The sequence below is a fragment of the Branchiostoma lanceolatum genome, chromosome 6, assembly GCF_035083965.1.
Source record: "Branchiostoma lanceolatum isolate klBraLanc5 chromosome 6, klBraLanc5.hap2, whole genome shotgun sequence".
In the NCBI taxonomy this organism is placed as follows: Eukaryota; Metazoa; Chordata; class Leptocardii; order Amphioxiformes; family Branchiostomatidae; genus Branchiostoma; species Branchiostoma lanceolatum.
In genome coordinates this window covers 7,698,160-7,717,047 of record NC_089727.1, presented here as the reverse complement: position 1 = coordinate 7,717,047, position 18,888 = coordinate 7,698,160, and the positions used below count along the sequence as shown (strand labels likewise).

Here is an 18,888-nt window from a genome sequence, read left to right as displayed (position 1 = left end):
CTCTGGCATGTTATCCGTCTATTTGGCCAATTTCTACTATTTTTCCAGCGACCTGTTGAGCCTGGTAGAGGCTATTGGAAACACACATGAGCACAAACACACATGTACATGTATACACACACACACACACAAGCAGACATACATAGACCCAGACACACACAAATGCAAGCACACACACATTAGCAAGCAGACATATATACCAGTATGCTGTGTCACACACACACACACACACACACACACAAGCACAAACATACATAGACCCAGACACACACAAATACAAGCACAAACACACAAATTAGCAAACACACACACTCGCACACAAATAGAAACTAGTATGCAATGTCATACACATCCACATACACACATACAATGTACATGTACATAGACCCAGTCACACACACATACAAGCACAAACACACAAATACATACATACAATCATACACATACATGCACTCACACACACTTGTGCATGTACACAGGTACACACATTTGTTACTGCGAATGGATACAATACTGTTTAATATTCTTTATTTCATTCAAGGAGCAACATCACATGGTACATTTTTGTACATATAAGCCGACCATCTTATGAATGAACTCAACTCTTTTTTCACTCTTCCCACTAAGCCTCCACATGTTTGTCACTCCATGAAAGAACATTTTATCTCCAAGGCACTTTCATAGTAAATGAATCTATATCTTATAACATTACATGCGTGTTGTTATTGCAATTGTGTCAACACAACTAACAGGACACACAATGAACCTCCAAAAATCTCAAGACATGATTTAAACAACCTTTAAAGCACAATACCCTTACACTGCACTTCTTTACAATAACATAACATTTGGATTAAGTGAAGTTGACGGCCTAAGATAATATTTGTCAGGTCAGGTCGACGACAAGACATGTTAATATTTTCTTAGGCCGTCAACTTCACTTAATCCAAAATTTTTTCTTAGGACTACTAAATACTGTCTTTACACTGAAGGATCTTCATTGCAATTCTTAACTTTCATTTACTATAAGCCAGAATATGCTGTTTGTAGCTCAAGAAAAGAAAATGCCTACTACAAGTAGTAGATGTAAAAGTACTGGAGACACACACCAGCACAAATTTCCTATGACAACTCATAACAGTGTTGCCTGTTGTTTTCTATTTTAAATTTGTCAGTTAAGAATAATAAATGTGACCAAAAAGCGCTACATTATGATGTGCTAAGCTGCCCGGGAAGCTGGTGCGTTATGCCAATTGGCAGTTATACCAGCTGACCAATTCAAATTCAGAACAGTACATACTACATAGAAATAAGTGCCCATCCCAAGAGGCCTGCTACTAGGCTAGCCCTCACCAGTGAACAATACCAGACTTACTGGTTATTTCGCTGCAACAACACCAATTTTCTTTTCCACACCTCAACTCTTCTTCAGATTGATATCCAAAGACTATATTCTTGTTAATTCTGAAATAACCTCTTCTTAGCCTGGTTGCCATCCTCCGTAGTAACTGCTGGCTCAATCTTTTTCGCTTTTTCACGGTTAGCAAGCGAAAAGATTGAGCCAGCGGTTACTACGGAGGATGGCAACCAGGCTAACCTCTTCTATGATAGCAGTATATATAAACCAAAGCTGTGCATAAGTTTGGTGAGCTAAGGGCATTGCATTGCACTTTGCTTTTTGCTGTTGTAGCAACTTGGTAAGTATATCATATACAATATTCAATTATTTCCAATCTATTCAATTGTTACCTAATTGAATAAACGTTATATTTACAATTGTGTAATTATTAGAATACTATATACCTCTTGTAATAATTCATACATTACAATCTATTGGTAAAGTGAAGCCTTTTCTTAATACCTGTAAAAGTGATTGTCAATATAACTCTGAGACATCTCTTTCACCAGCCATTAGCAGTGTCGAAATACATTCATAATTCATGAAAATCTACTTTTCAATTCTCAGCAGTATTTGCTAGAAAATACATTAAAGTAGTTAATGTGGAACAAATTATCATCATAATGGCCTAAGCAGTAAGCGCTTGTTGTCCATTGTTGAAGAAATTACTGCAGTCTTGACCAGTGGTGTACATGTGGTTAGGAGCGCCACCTAACAGACAGTTACAGAACAACTGCAGTCCTGACCAGCAGTGTAGATAGGTGCTCCACCTAGCAGACTGTGACAGAACTACTGCAGTCCTGACCAGCGGTGTAAATATGTGCTCCATCCAGCAGACTTGGGTTCCACATCTGGTGGCCCCTCCTCACCTGGTAAGAACATAGAGAAGACAGGGTCAAATCTGAGTCACTTATCTTTATCTAGTGCCCACTGAAATGCATGTAGGACGTTGCATAGAACATGGCAGGAACACAACAAGAAGCAAGTCAAATTAGAGAACAATCTACTACATAAATTCTTTTTGAAAAGTCTCTTGCAGGACATTTTTCTACTTGCCTCCTTTCCCACAAACTAACTTTAGATAAAATCAAAGGCCTCACTAAGTTAAGTATCTAATATTAATTATTAGAGTAAAGGAAAAAAAAAACACAAATCTAATGACTTGCCACCTCAATATTACCCAGCCATCTCATTGTTAAAACATCTGCATTTAGAGATTGATATCAAACTATTTCCCAACTTTTACAAACTACAAAATGAGCAAATTTTTTACTGTAAATCTTGAAATATTTGCAATGGTTTATTTCCGTGGAAACCAGAAAATCAAGACACTGCAAATATGCATTTTTACGCTACAGTGGTGTTTTGACTATGAAACTGCAAAAATCTCCTTTTCACTCCTACAGTGAAATCAAATCCCTGCAAAAATAACTGACTCTACAGTACCCTGAGCCATGGTGGTGAGCGCTTGTTTCTCCTCGGGACTGAGGGTGAGCATCGTGGTGAGGACGGGGATGAGCTGGAGCTTCTCGTCTCCGGACGACAGCGTCAGGAACTTCAGCAGCACGTTCTTCAGGTACTCCAGGTTCGACACGGCGCGCTCACGCTCCTGATTACGCTCCAGGCGACGGATCTCGTTCTTCAGAACCTGCGAAAAAATTAACGCGCGTCCAGTGGAAATAATTTGATACTATGTTCAATTAGGTTGCAAATTAGTTTTAAAATTATTGTAATAGTGGTACCGCATGTCATATCATGTAAACTTTAGGTACCGGTTTTTATGAACAATGCAGTCAGAGACAAATCCTTAACTCATGGGAAGGCATGTTAGGTGTTTGTCCAAAACATTGTATGTTTTATAACATTTTCTTTGTTTGACACAATGCGAGCATGTGAATATCTGTATACATCCAGTTCTAGTCTTTTTTCCTCAAGCGCTCTTCAGTTGAGGGGAAAATTCACCTTGGTCTGTTCGTTCAGGCGCATGATGGTGGCTTCACTCTCGTGCAGCAGTTCACTCATGTGTTCTATCTTCTTATGAGCAGCAGACAAGCTGGCCTTCATACTCTCTGTGTCCTCCAGAACACTGGAGTGTCTGGATAGGGTGATGATACTGGGGCTTCTGGTGCCTGGAATTGTACAAAAATGATTTATTAGATTGAAAAAAAATCTAAATCTTGTGGTTAAGAACATTTCTGGTAAGTAGTTTTTGTTAGTCGAAGAGTATACGTATACTGAGGCAGCATATTTATCTTATTTAACAGATTTGACAGCAGAACGTCTAAACTATGAGAAAGAAGCTAAAATTGAGCGGCAATTTAAATGGAAGTACATGTACTATGAATTAGTCTTGAAATACTCCCTTTCCAATACAGGCTGCGACTGCTGAGCATCCAAACATTTGACAGATCGCTTAACGAATTTCATTAATAAAGATTTTTTTACATTTTGTGTTTTTTGTTGTCTTTTAAATCATATATCTTTTACATCTTGCATCATTCACATTTCAATCATAAAATCAACTGGGTTACACAAATTCAACTTTGGTCGCTTAACAGTTTCTCAGCAATCAACGTCTAGTGGAGAGGGGGCCTAAGAGGGACTTGGAAATAGCAACCATCGTCAAAGCATAACCTTTGTCATGTTTTTTGAAGCATTTTCCTGTAGACACTGACATTAATCATTTCCATTAACTACAATGTTTTACAAACGTACCTGAAATGACTTTATCGTCCGATGCCAGAAGATCTTCCAGCGTAACGATGGACGGAGTCGTAGACACGGACGGCCCCGGTCCCGACGACACGGACTCCACCTCTGTGTTTTCCATCCCCTCCCCCTCCTCGCGTTCCACGGCGGCCATGTTGGACGCCGACCACGCCTGGACTTGTTCCGGTGTGGGTGTGGTCATGATGGCATGGCTAGGGGTGGGAGGGGGGCTGACGTGTCTGTCCGCTGCTCTCAGCTGTGTCAGCTCGTTCTCCGCCGTCTGGAGCTTCTCCTGGAGACAGCTGACCTCGCGCTGGTGCTGTTCCTCCAGCATGTTTATCCTCTCCTTGAAGGACAAGGTCACCGACTCGTTCTGCTGTTCCAGTTGTCTGACCGTCAGCGACTGTTCCTCGCGCCTATTCTCTACCTCAAGCTACAGAAACAAAGGACATGCAGATATTGTTATATACATGTAACTGTTATATAATTAGTATGTTCGCCTTGTTCACTTTTAATGCGCATTCACAGACTTACATACTCTACACAGTTCAGGACTTATGTCACACAATCTGAGACTTAGTTCACACAATCTGAGACTTAGTTCACACAATTTTGGAAATTTGGGAGTTATTTTACATAGCATGGGACTTATTTCATAAGATTTGTGACTTATTTCATGCAATTTGGAACTTAATATTCCTCACAATTTGGGACTTATTATCAGATAATTTAAGAATTATTTCACACATTTTGGGAATCATTTCAAACGTTTGCAACACTTAAACTCTCCTGCCAGGCCTACTGCTTGCAATTGTAATACTCAATGTTGTAATAGCAAGCAATGATTCTGGTCTACAACCAATCCTTCCAGATCATTAGCACTGGCAAGTCATCAGCCAATCAGAATACTCCCCCCCTGTTCTTGGAGGGAAATTACTAGCCAATAACCATGCCTCTTGATTATATGAGACTGAGACTCCTACTGACTAAAAGACATCCTTTGTTAGTTTGTTTTTGTCTTTGCTTGGTTTTAAAAAAAGCCAGAAGCAAGCAATTGTGAGGAGGAACAGAATTTTAGGTATTGTTTATGGTCTGTCTATTTGTTTGTTAGTTTTTGTTTTCATTACTTAGTTAAAGCCAGAACCAAGCAGATGTGAGGAGGAACAGAATTCTAGGTATTGTTTATGGTCTGTCTATTTGTTTGTTAGTTTTTGTTTTTATTACTTAGTTAAAGCCAGAACCAAGATGTGAGGATGAACAGAAGTGAAGTGTACCTGTAGTTTGTTGATCCTGCTCTGCCACACCCTGTCCTTGTCCCTGAGCTGCTGACTCAGCTGCGTATGCTGCTTCTGCAGGTGCTCGTACTGCGCCTGCAGCTCCTGGTGATCCTCCGCAGCTGCCTGCAGCTGCTCAGTGAGTTCCTTCACCTGAAGGAAGAAAAAACAGTAAGCTTCTGATATTTTCCCTTTCTATGGTACACTGAAGTACAAATTCATGTGGCATCTAACTACTATGTACCAGACATTTCCAACATAGTAATGATTTTTACTGTAAATCTTGAAACTTTTGCCGTGGTTTTCTTTTCGCAGTTTTCACAGTGACTTTTTACCACAAATTCATTAAACCACAAACTTGCATTTCAAATGTATTACTAGCAGTAGTACTATAGAATTGTTTCAGTCGGAAATTTAAAACACAGCGAAAACCTCCTTTTACTCCCTACCACAAAATAAAACCACTACAAAAGTAAATGGATTTACAGTATATTTGAACTTTTCTCTCTATGAACGTTGATTTATTCAATTTAGGGCTACAATCCACAATTCATATAAAAGGTACATGTATGTTAATATGACATTAAAGTCACAGTGACAGCACCCCCCACCTTGTTTTGTAGTTGCTGTGTTTGTCTTTCAAGCTGTAATTTCTCCTGTTTGTCCATGTCCGCTGCCATCTGCGGCACAGCTGTCTTTGTCTTCTGTTTCAGCACGCTGTGCACCCTGACCTTGTAGCTGTCATACTCTGCCCTGACCTCTGCCAGCTGTGTCTCTGCTGCGTCCCTCTCCCGTTCCAGGCTGCTGACCCGCCCCTCCAGCTTCTCTGCTGTCCTTCGCTGTCCCTCAACAGAGGACAGCACCTTCTGTTGCAGCTGCTGTGTCTCTGCCATGACCTGAGCTAGCTGTACCTTGTGTCCTTCTATCTCTTGCTGTGAGAACTCCAGCTGTCCCCGTAGTGCTGCCTCAACCTTCCCCTTCTCGGTTTGTAGCTTCTTCCCTTCCTCGACATCCTTCTTAGCCTTGATAAGTAGAGCCTTCAGTTTGCTAGCTCTCTCCTGTTCCTGTGTGAGAGACTCCTCAGTTGTGGTGACCTGCCTCATCAGTTGGTGTATCCTTTCTTCCTTCCCTTCGATCTCAGAGTTCAGTGCGGAAATCTTGCTCTCGTGTATGGCGACCTGTTGGTTGAGCTCACTCACCGTACGCTCGTAGTCTGCAATCTCGAGATTCATGACATTGCTCTGCTGGGCTTCTTGTAGAGCTCTCTCCAAGCGCTGTGTCGTGGTCTGGTGTTGCTTGTGCTCATCGGTCAGCTGTTTCTCCAACTGTCCGATCCTCTCGACGCTTTGCTCGCATTCTTTGGTTTTCTCGTCCTTCATAATCATCTGTGCATCTCTATCTTCCTCAGCTTGTGCAAGGTGCTTTTGTAGCTCCTGTACTTGACCTTCTAGATGGTGGTTGTGATCTGTTGTCGAGTCGTTTGTGGCTTGCAAATCTACAATCTGTATCTTCAGCTGTGCATACTCTTGTTGTAGGTCTTCGTGCTGCTTTACTCTTTCCTCTAATTCCTTCTCAACTTTCTCCAAGTTAGCCATAGTCTCTTCATACGTCAGCTCAAGTTTTTCATACTCTCCCTGGAGTTGCTGCAGCTGTGAATCTGCTCCCGAATTTGCTGCTATCTTTCCTTCTTGCTCCTTCTGGAGGTCTTTTACTGAATGGAGCTCCTTAGTTAGCCGTGAATTTTCCTTTCTCGACTCTTCAAGTTCACGCTTGAGCTTGACAGCCATGGCTTTGAGTTTGTGTGCAATTTCTTCCTTCTTCATTAGATTAGACTTGACTTTTTCAAGATCAGTTTGCAAACTGGCTGTCTTCTGTGTCTTCTCTTCTTCTTTACTATTTGAGACATCTTCCACATTCTTAGCGTCATCTCTTTCCTTTTGCAGATGCTCCTTCTCAGCTTTTGCCTGGTCTCTTTCCTTTTGAATCTGTTCTACAACAGCTAGAACTTCATCCTTTTCAGCCTGTATCTTTTCTTTGTCAACTATCAATTGCTCTTTCTCACTTTGTAGCTGTTCCTTGTCAGCTATAGCCTGATCTTTCTCCGTTTGCAGCTGTTCTATGTTAGACATGACCTTTTCTTTCTCAGCCTGAAGTGCTTCCATATCCGATAACACTTGTTCATGTTTTCCCTCTAGCTCTTCTTTCACAGCTATCACTTGGTCTCTTTCTTTTTCTGCCTGCTCTTTTTCGGTTACCACTTGATCTCTTTCGGTTTGTATCTGTTCCTTAGACTGTGCAATCTGGTCTTTCTCATTCTTGAGCTGTTCCACTGTACAAAGCGTCTCGTTCTTCTCTGTTTGCAGTAGTTTGATGGTCTGGTCTTTCTCACTCTCGTCTTGTTCGTTCAAGGACTTTTGCATCTCAATTATCTGTTCTTTTGCAGCTACAGCCTGGTCCAGTTCATGCTGTAGCTGTTCCTTAGCTGTCAGAGCTTGGTCTTTTTCAGCTTGAAGCTGGTCATTTTTGGCTGCAGTCTGGTCTAGTTCATGTTGTAACTGTTCTTTAGCTGTCAGGGCCTGGTCTTTTTCAGTTCCAAGCTGTTTGTTGTTAGCTACAGTCTGGTCCAGTTCCTGCTGTAGCTGTTCTTTTGCTGTCAGAGCCTGTTCTTTTTCAGCTTGAAGATGCTCATTCGTTGCTATAGTTTGGTCCAATTCCTGCTGTAGATGGTCCTTAGCTATCATCGCTTGCTCTTTTTCAGATTGAAGCTGTTCACTCTTTGCTACAGACTGATCTCTTTCCGTCTGAAGCTCTTCCTTCTCAGCTACAGCTTCATTCTTTTCTATTTGCAGCTGTTTGGCAGCAGCTGTAGCCTGGTCTCTTTCATGTTGCACCTGTTCCTTAGCAGCTGTCATTTGTTCTATTTCATGCTGTAGATTTCCCCTAACAGTTTCATCGTCATCCCTTTCATTTTGCAGCAGCTGTTTTTTATCATGAGCAGCTCGATCTCTCTCACATTCTAGCTGCGTCTTTTCAGCTACAGCTTGATCTTTTTCCTTTTCGAGCTGCTCCTTTGCAGCTGTTATCTGATTGCACTCGCTCTGCAGCTGTTCTTTATCAGCTGTAGCTTGGTCTAACTCCTTTTTAAGCTGTTCAACATCTGCCAGAAGTTGATCTCTTTCTACCTTAAGTTGGTCCATGTTGGTCCTTTCTTGGTTTTTCTCTTCACTTTGCTCTTGGTCACCTGCAGCTTTTTCTGTCTCTATACTTTCCTTATCAGATACTGCCTGGTCCCTCTCTGTTTGAAGCTGCTGTCTGTCTACTGCTGCCTGGTCCCTCTCTTTTCTTAACTCTTCGTTCTCAACTAGCACCTGATCCATCTTACTTTGCACTGCCTCTTTCTCAGCTACAGCTTGGTCCCTTTCAGCACATAGCTGTTCTTTCTCTGTGTGAAGCTGTTCCTTCTCATTTTCTAGCTGTTCCATATTGCTCTTCAGCTGCTCATTGTCTGTCAGTGCCTGTTCTTTCTCCAACTCCACCTGTTCCTTTCCTGTTTGTAGTTGATCTTTCTCTGATTTCAGCTGTTCTGTTTCTGTTTGTAGCTGTTCTTTCTCTATTTGCAGCTGCTGTTTTTCAGTCTGTAGATTTTCCTTCTCTGACTCTAGCTGTGTCTTCAGGGATGAAGTTTGCTCCCCATGGTTCTCTAGTTGTTCTTTCTCTGATATAATCTTTTCATATTGCATCTGTAGTTGTTCCTTCTCAAACAAAGCCTGGTCCCTTTCATCTTTGACCTTTGCCCCTACATCTCTGACCTCTTCTATTTCCTGTTTAAGTTGTTCTTGCTGTTGCTCATGTTCTTTTTGGATCTCGTCGAGATTGTTGCTGTGTTTTTGTTCTAGCTCTTCTTTTACATTTGCTATTGAGGCATCTGCTGCTTCCAATTTTGCTGTCAGTTCTTTCCACATCATTTTAAGTTCTTCTACCTTTTGCTGCAGTGCTGTCTTCTCTTTCCTCAGTGCTGTTAACTCCTCTTGTCCCTCAGACTTTTCGCTGTCCATCTTTTCATACCCATCCCTCAGTTCCCTTTGCTGTTCTTCCAATGTCTTAGCCTGTGATTTGCTAGCCTCTAGCTGTCTCTCAAGGTCACCCTTTGCTGTCTCAGCTGTCTCCACCTGTCCTCTCAGCTGTTCCATTGCTGTTGATGCCTCTTGGAGCTTTCCCTGAAGGTTGTCTTGCTGTTCCTGTTTCTCAGTGATGATGCTGTCCAGCCTTTCCTTCATGACAGCTAACTCCTGCTGTGCACTCGCTAGCGACTCCTGAAGTTTGCTGTTCTCATTCGTCGCCGCCAACAGCTGCTGCTGCAAGTTCTGCTTTGCTTTCTTTACTTCGGCAAAGTCCTCGGCTTGGCTGTCTACTTGGTCCTTCCATTGTGACTTTTCCTTTTGGAGCTCCTCTACTTTCATCATTGCATTGTTCATCTCACCCATGATCATTTCTCGTTCTTCCTTCATATTCTTGAGCTGTTTCTGCAGGGATTCTTGGCTGTTTTCCAGCTGCTGCTGCAGATCGACCTTCTCCGACTGCAGCTGGTCGTTCGCAGCCTTCAGTTCATCTCTCTCTGCTTGCAGCTGTTCTTTCTCAGTCTGCATCTTTGACAAAATGGCCTAGAAATAGAATTATAGAATCATTTAGGCTATAATTCATTGTCAGTAACATCAATGTAGAAATATAGTTAATATGCATAAGGCTTAAAGTAAGAGTTTTTTTCTTCCAAATTGTAGACTCTGAGGCTTTTTATTCTTACCTTACTTGAAAATAACAATAGTTTTATTTGCAAAATCTTGCCCGAGGGCTAACTGCCACACTAAAAGGGATATAGAAAAAGTATACAGACAGTACAAGAAAACAGTGGTGACAAGTGGAAAAATAGACTATTCTAACAATACTGTAAATCCATTTAATATACGTAATTGCAGTTGGTGATTTTACTGGTGGGAAAAAACTTCACCCTTTCAAATGTTAGTAATCAAATATTTGCGATAATGAAAGTTAAACGGTTGACCAGTGATCGTTTAAGTAGCTAAAATTAAGTTACCGTTAACAAATCAAGAATTACAGTAAGTGCTAATAATGAGTGATCTGGTTGAGTTTTGTTTATGACAAAGATCCACATGTCTATTTCTTTAAAACTGAATGAAAAACTTACCTGGTCTTCCTTGTTGTTGTCTTTACTGGCCCCTGAAGATTCTTCCTTTTCTTTCTTCAGTTTGACGAGTTCAGTATTCAGTTCTAGAAAAGAGACAAATAATGCCGATATCAACACAACGTTCTCAAATAACATAGACAACATCCGTGTCATATAGGAACCATAAATATTTTGTGACATTTATTTTCATATTTTCAACATGTACTGCATCACATCACACAGCATAGATGATTATAACTTTGTAATTTCATTGTCTACTTTACATATCAAAGGTACAACTAGACTGTTTTTCACAATGAAATACTTAAAGAATAAAAAATCCTCATTTTTTATAATCATAGCAGTTTAACTGTGATATCTGCACCCGGTAAAAAAATCCCAATTCTATTTATATGAAAGTTATGGATCCATAAGTTTCAAAAAGGAATGATCTACTAGGACTATATGTATGTACATGTACATGTACATGTACATACATGTATGTCACTATATTTCTACATACCTTCACATTTTGCCTTTGTCTTGTGTAAGACCATCAGCTGCTTCTTCACATACTTGATCAGGTCTTCCTTGGGTAGGTTGTCAAGCTATGAGGTAATCAAAAAGAACACAATGTTGTTATTGTTAGAATATCACAGTGCATACTAGTAAGTAGTCACAGTGAAACACAGTATTACTGAATCTGTCAATAAAAAAATAGCCGTAAGTACAATGTGTCATGTATATCAAACAGTAGGTTTTAGCGAATATACAAAGCTACCTTATCCATTGTTAAAAATTGTTAGAAATACAGCCGTAGACTGTCTGAAAATAGCAACTTGTATTTTAGGTATAAACAGATCTATACAGATGACATTCTTGTTTCTGACAGTAGAGCAGTCCTATCTGTCCACAATAACTGTTTCTATTGGCTCGAGACCGTTACACCTAAACATTGCTGCATATTTGTAAGGTTACGTTATGTCCTTCCATCAAATGAATCTATAACTACAGTTCTCCATTTCAGAGGGAAGTATACAAAATGTATGTACATGTACCCAAAGACCCAATTGTATGTCTTGTGAATGTACATATACATGCATGTAGCTATTCCAATTATTGTAAAAATTGTGTGATCATATTCATTGAATCTGATGCAAATATTGGCAGTGTTTCAAATCTGCTTGGTGTATGTACTTATCAGCATTCTCATTTTTTTTTCAAATGCAGAACAGGAATAGGAAATTCAATCATAATACAATGTGCTTCTTTACATTTCAATTTGCTTTGCAAGGAGTCAAAGCAAATGTCCAAGAAGTGAATTCCAATTCCAAAAAATCCTTCTCACGGAACAGGGTTTGAAATACCATGAGCATGATCATGTTAGTGCAGGTAAATTTGCTGCATTTTCAAAAAATGTCTTCCTGCACCTAGCCCACGTCTGTTTAGAACGCGAATAATCGGACATTTAGTTTTCTCAATTTTTCTGGGAACGAGAGAAGTAATAAGAGGTACGAGAGCGGCGTTGCTTGTACTTAATTGCAAATAAAGCTCTCTTTGTGCACTGCGCTTCATTTGATAAAAATGTTTGGCAGGCTGTTCGAACTAAATGTCCCATTTGAAACAGACGTGAGCCTGTAATGTTACTTCTGTCAAATACAGAAATGGTTTCTGATGAATTGCAGTGTGATCCAAACTTCTTGACATCGAGAAAAAAGTAAAATTTTGTACACCCAAGATTTCTTTTTTTACACCATAATTTTCAGGCAGGTGTACCAGTGCACTTACTAGTACAATGTATTCCCAAAAAGTAATTTCAAGCCCTGAAAAAATAATAGCACCATCCCACCTTTCAACTTAAACAGTAATACCGATAGATTACCGGCTAAGTGCCAGCAGATTACCAGTAACTTGTATTTGCAACAAGCTCTATCTTTACCTGTGACTTTCCACCTTTTCCCGCCGGTGAGGGTTGAGCTCCCTGGCTCTGCTCAGCCATGATGTTTACCTGGTCGTCACAGATACAGCTCTAAACACCTGGTTAAAAAAATCAACATGGGAGTCACGACAATCCTTACACAATACACGGCATTGTGACTGAAGGACAGCCTACAATAACAGACATGAACCTGTATAGCAAATGCTAGTTTCTTCTAGGCTTTGAAAATGTCAGTGTTTTGAATAATTTATCGTTCGGCTGCCTTACAACAGGGGTGTTCTGTCTTGTCTGCTGTTGACAGCTGTTGTAATTGTGTCAATCAAATCTGTCAGGCTTTTTATCAGTCAATATACAAGGGTATAATCAATAAAACATACGTTTAGCTGAGTGATTCTATATTTTTGATGTTAGCCATTGGATGTGCTGTGGCATTTGTCGAGTTTGGTTGGAATTATGTCCATGCATTTCTTATCACTGGCACATCTTAACTGATAAGATATTGTGAGTGCATTTATTTTTGCAATGGTTTTATTTCGGGATATGAGATAAAAGGGGGTTTTTGCAGGATTTTTTTTCAACTTCGCAGTTGAAACAATTCTGTACTAGTAGTGATAGTAGTAGTAGAACAGTACTAGTAGTAATACACTGGAAATGTCTATTTGTAGTATCATGAATTTGTAGTGGAGAGGTCACGAAAAAGAACAACCTTGCAAAAGTTTCAGGATTTACAGTAATCAAATTTAATTTTTGACCTTTAAACTGTAGGGTTTTCTTAAAGGTTCAACGCACAATTAAAGCGAAAACAATGGCATAATTGCCCAAACCAGTCTGACAACTTGAACAGATACTGGGTGTTTAAACTGTTTGCGTCATACTGTCACAATAATTGAGGGCTTCTGCCTTTCCAGCTAATTAGATGACGAGTCTGTGACATTAACGACCTCGTCAATGTTATGTAATAAACTCCTGTAGCATTCTCTTGATATGTCTGTGATTGCCCTACGTAGTTTTTCTACTGGTGCAGTACTAGTAGTATAAGATCATCCCATTGACAATACGATCGTTCCTCACTGTGAACATTATTGTGACCCATCCCAAGTTTGCAGGGGCTTCACTATGAACACGGAAAAGTTACAAATGGACGTTTTCGGTTACAATCTGGGGTTGGCTACAATTTCAAAATGTCACCATTTTAATAGATAATGCCCCTCTTTGTAACATTTTTGTTTTATGGACCCTGACCGAGTTTTATGGGGGTTGAAATACGACAATTTGACCCAGTTCACTCTTGGAAAATTTTAATGGGTGTGAATCTGCCCTGTGCGTTGTACGACAATAATTTTTCTAGCCCGTATGACTTCACCTTGGAAGTAACACACGACAAAGTTGTAAGGGCCATAAAAATGCCTTTCGTATGATGCGCAGGGCCAATTCACACCCAGAGAGAAAGGCGCTGTACGCCGAAGGATGTCGTACATTGTTGTCGTATGTCCAGAAAATTAGTGTGAATCAGCTCTTTCTGGAAGACCTGCAACAAATGCCCCGATTACAGTCCCACCCCGCAGTCTAATGAACTTGGGAAAATGTTGGCCGTAATTTCCCAGTATGTGGGTAGCATAAACGTTACATATTACAGACAACAGAGATAAGATATTTCAAGCTATACTTTTCATTGCATGCCACCACTAAGATGATATGTTACACGAGTGCATCTGTAATGTTATGTGCGGTCAATGCTTGCCACACATAACATCATGATGCGTCACTATCCAATTCTACTTGTGCAACAACCCATCTAATCTTTTGCCTAAGGCATCACTCTAGTTTTGCTCGAATGATTATATCCTCAAAATCCTTCTAAAACTCAACATACAACAGGGCGATAATTGTAGTTTTAAATCTAAAGCAATACCAACATGAAGGCATTCAGATTCATAATCAGATTCAGAGCGAGAAAACAAAACAATTACGTATCTTGTTGTCTACGAATTGTCTTCGTCAATTTGACATTTACAGATTTTTACGTTATCTTAGGAATTCTGATAATTTGTTTTGGCTGTCACTAGTGTCAGTGACTTGCATGGACTGGCGACATAGGATAAACACTTCGTACGTGACTGGTTTACACAAAGTGTACACCACCACCCGTGGCTTTACTACATATTGATATCTAGATTCTAATAAATTTTACGTCAACTTGGAGTTGTTTACCTTGTTACACGTCTATCACGTACCGCCCCCCTCCCCACATCAAAATCATCCGGAAAAGACTTACCTATCGTCCTGATAAAGGATCAGATCTTGCAGCTAGCACAAGCAACGCACCAGGCACCTTATTCTGCTGATATTTGGCCTGTTTTGTGGCAGAAAATGTTCATTAACACTAATTTGACACGTCACCAAGTAGAAATCCTTCGATCCACCGGGTTTGGCGCGGCGCCCAGCTGATTGTAAACATAGCGGCTGATTCGGTGCACAGCAAAATTCGGATACCTGAGATGGGCGTGACCCGCTACTGGAAGTGGGGCGTGATTCTCACAGACTGTGGAATCTGTTATGCCGAAATAGAGACGATGTGAATAACACAGCTGCATCTTTTCAATTGATTAGATCATGTATTTACATCTTGCGTATGAATTATGTCATCATCCTACATAATTGAGGGCCTGCATGCCCAACATGTAAGTCAACATTTATTTCGCACTTTATAATACACAAAATGTATCACACTTTGGTTGATTAGTACCGCAATCGCAGGGGCCATAAAAGAATTTAAAAAAATACAAACGCAGTAGTTTTCCCTTATAAATCTGAATATAAGGACCTTAAACGTGACTAGATAGTAAAAACGTATTCAATTTGATACCAATAAACATCATTTTTTATGTCTGATATGAAGCAATGATTGTCTTGTAGCCAAACTCCATTTGGGCGGGGGGGGGGGGAGAGGCCGATTGTACAAACTTTAAAGATAAACTTTCTTGCACAACAATTATACACAGTACAACCAAGGACATATAATGTCCTTGGTACAACGTTTGATATTTTCTGCTAACCCAGTTAGTACATGTCGATGCCAAATATTTCGGAGAAATGTTTAAGGAGCGCCTGAAAGGCGAGTTTCTGTCAAGCTGGCGGCAAACGATAAGAAGCTTTAAGAAACTTGAAACATATTCAAAATAAAAACCGACTTTCATATAGAGAACTACCTCCAGTCAGTCCAAAACAAATCTTTCATAACACACACAACAAAACTCCGTATTGGAGCACACTGTCTTGAAATTGAAAAAGGCAGACACCGAAATGTCCCAGCCAATCAGAGACTTTGTCCTACATGTAAAGAAAATGTCGAAGACGAATACCACTTTTTAATGGAATGTCCAACATATAAAGATGAAAGAGTGAAGTTATTGCAGACAATTAAGTGTAAAACAAATGTAACATTACCTCAGTCGAAAACAGAGACGTTCCGTGTACTTATGTCATGTCCTGAAACAATATCTGTATATCTAGGCCAATATATTTTTACATCTATGCAAAAAAGAATCCGTGAAATAGCGATTTAGTTGTATAAGACATTCATCTCTTCGCCATGTTATTGTATAATTGACATATACGGCTCCATATTGTATCACCTGTTGATATTTTGTACCTCTGATAATATTATATAGATAGTGCTTTCTTGTAGTTTGAAATGGAACATTGTACAGCCTAGAACCTAATCATTGTATAGCATTGAACCTTCCTGTAGCTTTTAGTAGTCTGATATAAGTAGCCAGTAGCATTTTATCTTTCCCTTACATTGTACCTGTTACAATCGTTGTGCAATAAACTTTGACTTGACTTGACTTGTATATGTAGTATATTAGTAATACAAAAATGTTACAAAATACAGGACATGTTCAGCTGACTGTTTTGTTGCAGCATGCCCTGACTGCGGCTTGGTTACTGGGCCCTGTGGACTTTGGCTCTTTTGTAAGCATAACTATTAAAAACCCCGAAGTGCTTATCAAATTCTAATGAACTTAGCGTGTCATTGCCAAATCCCAATCATTCTCTGGGAATGTTACCAGATTTTTTTTTACTTTACTAATTTATGTTTGTCGGTGCTATACAGGGGAGGCTCCCAATACACCGTGACGATACAAAAGAACCTGGATCATTATGACTCAGCCTCCCCGGTACAGTATTGTTTTCACGACTTACTATACCTAACCCTTTATCTAAACTTAACACAAAAAAGTGTGAAATTTGTTTCCGTTCGATCAATTATCAGTTCTCTGTTTTTAATTTATCAATATCATTCTATTACATATCATTAGAAAACGTATTGATTATCCCCATTTACAATGATCGTGCATTCATGACTTGTGCACCAGGGGTACGTATGTGAGCTAGTCCCGAGAAAAAATGCTTAAATTTCCCACGGTCATATGCCTGATATTTCAATAATGGGCGGTGTGTTTCAAATCGTTGGAAAGCTAGTCTACTGCCCTGAAAGTGATACCCCGTTTGTAATGATGATGCTTTTGTGGGACGAGCACCGTGACTGATTTGCTCCAAAAGTACTGAGATTTTCCTGTCAAAACTCGGCTCGATACTTCAATGGCTTGTACGTGGTTTTTCTGACCGAGCTTTCCTTCTGATGTTACCTTTTAAGGTGTCTTTTTCTTATTTCAATCTTGGTTTATTTTATAGGGAGAGTTCACTATCAGTTTCCGGGCAGGCATGACAGGGGACTTCACTTTGCTGCAAAAGATACCCGACATCGGTGAACCGTCCCTCACCCTGTACTCTGTCAACATCACGATTCCAAAACCTGTAGGGTAAGCATACGCGTGTGGGGGTGGGTGTGTTTGTATGTATGGATGCATGTGTGTATGTATGAATCAACGTATGTATGCATGTGTGTGTATGGATGTACATGTATGTGTGTGTTTGTGAGGGTCGGATGTACGTGTGTCACAGTGTGTGTGTGTGTGTGTGTGTGTGTGTGTGTGTGTGTGTGTGTCTGTGTATGTGTGTGCGTGAGTGTGTGCGTGTGTGTGTGTATGTGTGTGTGTTTGCGTGGGGGTATGTATGTGTGTGTCTGTGAGGGTCGGATGTACGTGTGTATGTGTATGTGCGTGTGTTCGAGTACATATGCATGATGGAATCCGCGCTCTATGTGATTGATTGTCGTCCATTTCCACACAAAAAAACAAGATTTAGAACGTAAGTCGTATATCGTACAAAGTAACTGCGAAATGAGCTTTGTATATGCCGTAAAATACGCACAAAAAAACGGATATCAATTCCAAATGAAATTCAGAAAGTCAAAGAAGATGTGAAAGAACAAAAATGAATAATCTTTTATTCGGTATACCATATGTGTATTCAGTCATTTGTTCAACCTTCCTGATCACGTAGATTTCATACTGGAGGCAACTTTTTTAGGCCAAACTTTTTTTATTCATACGCTCACATCAGTTTTGGGGTTTGAGATAATGTCATCCCAATCTTCAAATCAGCATGGCCTAATCATGTAAAATGGGAGAATGTATAGCTACGCGACCTACTGTATATCACGTTACATACCTCATCGTTTTATTGAAATTTGTGTGATCTTACGTATGTTAAATAGTGACTATGGTGTATTTTGCATTTCCGATTGTCTTTTAGGTATAACCTCTTACAAACAAAATACTAAGGTGACTGTTGCTTCTGATCTGTTTCAACAGCTCGGACATGGAGACTCTGCAGGCGGTGTAAGTGACCAGAAATCCCCAGGCCCCGCCCATGTTCTACCAGTGTACCGACGTCATCATCGGGGTTGACTAGGAGGGTAGCGATGGGTGAAGGTCGCCCGGTGTCATGCCAAATTTATGCCCTTACCAAATATTTGCACCAAAACTGCTTGGGGGTTTCCAGTATACCTGAGGGAAGTGCGTCACGCTCGTGGAGTGTTGTAATTTGCAAGAAGATTGATCGGATTTTTGGACGAGGGGTCGCGCTGTTGTGGACTCTCTCGAAATCTAACCCCACCCCAACTCTAGCCCCAACCCTAACCCAAGCTCCCAATGACCCAACGGAGCATCAATCTGGTGGATCAGAAATTTGGCTCCACACCTTTCGCTGTTTCTTTTATCGCCGTAGTCACCGTTGTGTTTTTTACTTTTCTCACAATCTAAACATCTGAAAGACTAAGACCCCCTTTCATCTTATTTTATTTTATTTTATTGAAATTGCAACACAGCAATACATGAAGCAAAAAGATTGAATAAAATGTTTGAAAAACGTTACAATTTCAAAACTGTCTACAAGTAATATTTCATAATAAAAATTACTTATGAAATAAGGAATAGGCAGATTAGACCAGATTAGATAATTACCTTGATGATCTGTG

General features: G+C 40.1%; 1 protein-coding gene across 1 annotated transcript; it reads right to left on the bottom strand.

The window, feature by feature from the left end:
- Positions 1-511: 511 nt before the first annotated feature.
- LOC136436369 (GRIP and coiled-coil domain-containing protein 2-like) lies at positions 512-14,963 on the bottom strand. The gene is made up of 10 exons (XM_066430292.1): positions 14,779-14,963; positions 12,504-12,601; positions 11,088-11,172; positions 10,586-10,668; positions 5,994-10,043; positions 5,383-5,535; positions 4,115-4,541; positions 3,362-3,528; positions 2,846-3,047; positions 512-2,268 (listed from the first exon to the last, which is right to left on the bottom strand). Exons 2-10 carry the CDS (start codon positions 12,561-12,563, stop codon positions 2,189-2,191), a joined length of 5,307 nt encoding a protein of 1,768 aa, XP_066286389.1. The 5' UTR covers positions 12,564-12,601; positions 14,779-14,963; the 3' UTR covers positions 512-2,188.
- Between the last annotated feature and the right edge of the window lie 3,925 nt (positions 14,964-18,888).